Source organism: Anarrhichthys ocellatus, unplaced genomic scaffold, assembly GCF_004355925.1.
Source record: "Anarrhichthys ocellatus isolate YVR2014 unplaced genomic scaffold, GSC_Weel_1.0 scaffold88, whole genome shotgun sequence".
Taxonomy (NCBI): Eukaryota; Metazoa; Chordata; class Actinopteri; order Perciformes; family Anarhichadidae; genus Anarrhichthys; species Anarrhichthys ocellatus.
Window position 1 is genome coordinate 515,266 of NW_022280118.1, and position 4,924 is coordinate 520,189.

The following is a 4,924-nucleotide window of genomic DNA, read 5'->3' on the forward strand; positions in this document are numbered from 1 at the left end:
AAGGAAAAATTAAGGAAGAAGGGAGGGGAGGAAGTAGAAAAAAAAGAATGGAAAGATGCCGATAAGCGAAGAGAGCTGGTTGTTTGTGAAGGAGAGCGATAGAAAAGGCCTCGACGGGGCCAAACTAATAGACGGCTGCTGGCAAGTGCCTGATGTTGGATTTACAATATAGTGTCTTTATCTCACTAACTACATCATCTATGGAAAAATTCGTCACTAACACTAGAACATGCAGATTTTTTTGTTCTTTTTTTAAACTTTTTTCACTTAAATTCACTTTTTTTCGACGCTGGATGGTCGTAAGAGTGTGTGCATGTGTGTGTGTGTGTGTGTGTGTGTATATATATTTATATATATAGTATAGGAAAGGAAAAAAAAACTGAAGTTCAATAAAATGGTAAGTTGCATGTGAAGCGCTCGGCTGTCTATTTGTGGACGAAAGCTTCCAGAGAGTTACCCTCTGCTCCGCCTCTTTATCGCGAAACCACACCCCCTGATTACACACTCACGGCCTATTTGCCAACTGCAGGAATAAGTGCTTTTGATTGGACGGGACCTCTAGGAGACCCAGCCAATCAGCGGGTAACACCCGTTAACGATTATCTCGCAGAAACCGGAGAAAACGTGATTACGTTTCAGCTTAAATTCACTCGTTATATCTTCTCCTGATTTCGCCTCATGAGAAATTAAAATATATTTTTTTTGTTTGTTTTTTAAAAAGTAAAACGATGTGCTCATTAAAATAAGTTAATCGCTTAGCGTTTTTTTCTTTCAAACAAAATGAAAAGCAGACTTAAACTGCAAGAAATGCTTTAAAAAAGTGATTGCTTAAAATTATATTTCTTTAAAGGGATTCTTGTTCTACCATGCTAACAGCTTTACAAGATGAACAAACAACAAATAATAAACAATAATGTGAATACAGCTCCCCTTATTTCTCACAAGGCTATGGTTTCTAGTACAATGCTGTGTTGTTGTCTTTTGTACCCCAATATTTTAGAGTCCCAGAGGTGTGAGCGGACTAGGAAGAAAAATATAGTTTATATATACTTTTCATCAACTGTTTTCAACGAGCTATCTTACAAAGATATTTAACTATCCAACAGCTAGTCAACAAAATTGCACTTTCCTCATGATCAATATTCCACTGGTAAAGTTTTAGTCACTCGTCTTTCTCTCTCCTGTCTGCCTGCTGCGTATCGGACACCAGAGCCTTCTGCCCACCCTTTGCATGCTTCACCCAGACTGGTGGATGGATAGAGGAGGAAGAGGAGGGGACCAGCTGAAATGACGGCCTAGGAGAGAAATATCAATGAGCCATGAAGCCAAAGCCTCCCAGATAAACCAGCTCGGATCCACCAGCGTCTGGTTGCAACACTTCACATGAACAAAACCCCCGCTTCCCCGCACGTTTACCAACCCACCTCCACCCGAACGCCCCCCATTATAACCCCCAGCCCCTTCTATGTGTAGTTCATGTTATTACTGTGAAACAGGCAGGGCGTTGGTTTGTGCCCGCACCACCTCCCCATCAGGCCGGCTCTTTCCATTAAGCACTGGTCCATGTCCTTGGAAAGAGCCTCGTCGACTTCCGCCCTCCCTGACGTGCCACCAACCAGGGGGCATGGTCAAGTGGGGGGAGGGCGGAGTCCATCCCAGGAGGTGTGTGAGGGCTTAGGCAGCAGGGAGGGGGGTTGGGGGTATTAACTGGTGGTATCTGAACCAGGTAACACTTCCCCTCTCCCCCCAACCACGGCAAAGCCCGTCCTGGGCACCACCCAGGGAACCACCAAGATAGAGGTTCGGATGAGGGGTGGACAGCATTGCACCGTCGTAAGTCCACTGGATGCACACTCTGCTGAGGATGATGGGAGGGTGGGTATGATGTAGTTTCTCAAGAGGGAAAGCTCTGTAAAACAGCCTTGCGGCGTTCCCAAAAACTGGTCTGGCTTGGGGGTTGTAGGGTGGGGGGGGGGGGGGGTCTGGCACTAGAAATGGACATGGGCATACGAACCATACGTCTACAGGGAAGTCTGTGGCGTACGATTTACAGAGTGGGCGTTTTAACACCGGGGTTGGGGAGCTTTTGATCCGTTGTAGCCATGCTGATGCTGCCGAGTATGGCGCTGGTGGGGGTGGAGTCAGGCGCAGTCAGGAGGAGGGCTGTAGGGGCGGGGCAAGAAAGGACTCTCTGTCTCGGCTGGCATCAAAGGTCAAGGGTCAAGGAGGAGGCTGCAGCGATCTGTCATACAGGTGGGTGGAGGGGGAGGGGGGCCTCTGGAGTCCTTATCCCAGGTACCACTGTGGAGGGAGACAGAAAAACATGTTTACACAGAGTCTCATGGAGTCAGAACCACAGCGATCAGGATCACACCACATTCACAGGAGGGGGAGCAATTAAATAACTCCATGCATTGTTTTTGCCAACTGACATCCAAACCATTAAATTGCTGCACTGGGAACTGGCATCATTTAGCTAACAATCAAATGTGGACAGGAAAAAAGAAAAGACAAAGATATTGATATGTTAATATTGGGCTTCTTCTTTCCAGAATGAGATAACAACGAACTATTCTCATAGAGTTTGCTCCGAATATTCATATTCCCTGGAGGATGAATCCTTAAGTCTTCAAACTGAACACATTTTGTTTATTGGCAGTGTGATTGAAAACAAAGTCAATCAAGGCTGTGCAAATTCAAGTGAAGACATGTCCGAGCAAGTTATAAATTCACTTTATTGTTTTTGAGTGAAATATCCTCTTCTACAATTAAAAAATGTAAGTCAATCCAGACTTGCAGACATTTGGGGATCGCAAAATAAAAGTCAACGCATCAAACTGCTACTTTGACTTGAGTGTCTGTTGCTACTTGTGACTGGGAAAGAGAAAAGTGTACTCCTTTATTCTTTTGCAAAAAAGTATTTCATCTTCAAATGTCTGCACATGGTTCGAATTTAGTTTTTTAGATTTTACACGTGGAAGTTCAGGACGGGACGATTTCCAGAAAATGTCCTGGTTCCACTCCTGCTCTCCAGAGGATGAGCCTATTGGATTTTAAGGACCACATTACTTTTCCTCTAGCGCCACCCTCAGGACAAACGTTACGTGGATAGCTCAACAACTGAAAGAATCTGTTGTTTGTCCTCCCTCTAAAGGACATTATCAGGACACGTTTTCTCGTGATGAATCTCAGGTTAGGGTCGGTCACAGATTGTTTTTTTGTTCGGGACCTCAAACACAACACTGGTTCTCCTGCCGGCAGTTGGGAGTTTATGACACTTTTTATCTCCACAGTATCACCAAACTGTGTGTGTGTGTGTGTGTGTGTGTGTAATCCATCTCTGATAGGCCAGTATCGATCGCCAAAGGTGCATCGTTCATGTTTCATGAATCTCCCCCTCCTCCTCTTCCTCACTGCCCTCGCCGAGTTCAAGTTCATCCCCGCCTTACATCATGTCTGGTTGCCAGGGACAACCAGACGGCCCGGGACGTGACTACAATCGCCAAGGCAACCGCATCGCCCTCCACCCCCCTACTCCTCCTACCCACCTCCTCTCCCACTCTCCTCCCTCCTCTTACTCCTCCCTTTTCTTCCCTCGCATTCATCCTCTCTCGATCGCATTCTCCTCCCCGTCCCGCTCTGCACTTCTTCCCAGACACACACACACACACACACACCTCTTCACACTCTTTAAAAAATGATGCACAATTTATAAAATGTGTTTTTGAATTTTAACGTAAGAGGAAAGTTTAAATAAAACACATAAAGGGAAGTTGTTATTGTGTGTGTGCTGCAGGGTTTCTCTGCACTCCTGACTCGTAATTCTATTGCCGTGTGTGTGTGTGCAGTAGTGATAGAGGAGAAGACTGGAAGGTTAGTTTTTAATCAATACAACTTGCTGACGCTGGGACTTTTCTACCTCGCTGGCTCGCGCCCCCCCCACACAGTGTCTCTCGCCCTCTCGCTCGTTCCCTGCACTGCAGCTCCTCCCTCCCTCTGTCCTGAGAAGACTCAGAGAAGATGAAACTCTCACAGGCCAGACAGTGTGTGTGTGTGTATGTGTGTGGAGTAATGTTACCACACAGCGGGCTGATGCTGACAGCTGTGATTCAGACTGTAGATACTCATCACAAGAGGAGAGAGAGAGATAGAGAGAGAAGAGTTAGAGGTAAGAGAAAGACGGAGAACAAAAGTAGAGAGGATCAGTCCGTTGTTTTTCCATGTTTTTCTCATTGTCAACAAATCAAACTAACAACGCCTCGGCCCATCTCTCAAAACTTTCTGACTTCCTGTCTCATGCTCCACGCCGCATGGTTCCCCAGTGAAGCTGGTCGCTGTTGCTTTTTTATCAAACAAACAGGTAGAATTAGTGCATTTGTTGGGGAATATTTTGAGCGGCGGATTAATCCACATTTGGTGCTGTAGTGAGTAGGTAAGGCAGCAGGACAGTGTGTGCAGGATTGAGTGAAAGTAAACTACAGTGTGTGAGTTCCTGGTGATGCTCATTGATGTGTTTTTAATGGAGCTCTATGGCTCAGAGGAAGAAGATACATCATATTCTGATACACAAAACATTTTAGTAGGAACATTTACTGATTTTGGTAGATAATTATCAAAATCTGCCCCCCCCCAAAAAAAAAACAACCCACAAACATTTGTTTTTGGTCAGAATCTCCTGAGAATAGAAGCCATCTTTATACTCCATGAACCTCTCCCTATCTCTATCTCTGATAGTATTCCTATTTCTCTCGCCCAGTCCTGTCTTGTCCTGAGTCAGCACTTCACACACACTCTAACACACACACACACAGACACACACACAAACACACTGTGTGGGTGAGTCATGAGGTGGGCGTGGTGCTTTTACTGCATGTATCTGTGTGTGTGTGAGCTTCACCTTGAAGACTGTGTGCAAATAGGACAC

At 45.5% G+C, this 4,924-nt stretch overlaps 1 protein-coding gene across 4 annotated transcripts in view; it reads right to left on the reverse strand.

Annotated features, from left to right (window-relative positions):
• Positions 1 to 309: 309 nt before the first annotated feature.
• Positions 310 to 4,924, reverse strand: part of nfia (nuclear factor I/A) — a 175,054-nt gene continuing 170,439 nt past the window's right edge. For all 4 annotated transcript variants that reach the window (XM_031875271.1, XM_031875269.1, XM_031875274.1 and 1 more), the window contains one exon: positions 310 to 2,301. In XM_031875271.1, coding sequence (XP_031731131.1) covers positions 2,287 to 2,301 — 15 coding nt within the window. In that variant the 3' untranslated portion in view covers positions 310 to 2,286. The remainder of the gene's footprint in view (positions 2,302 to 4,924) is intronic.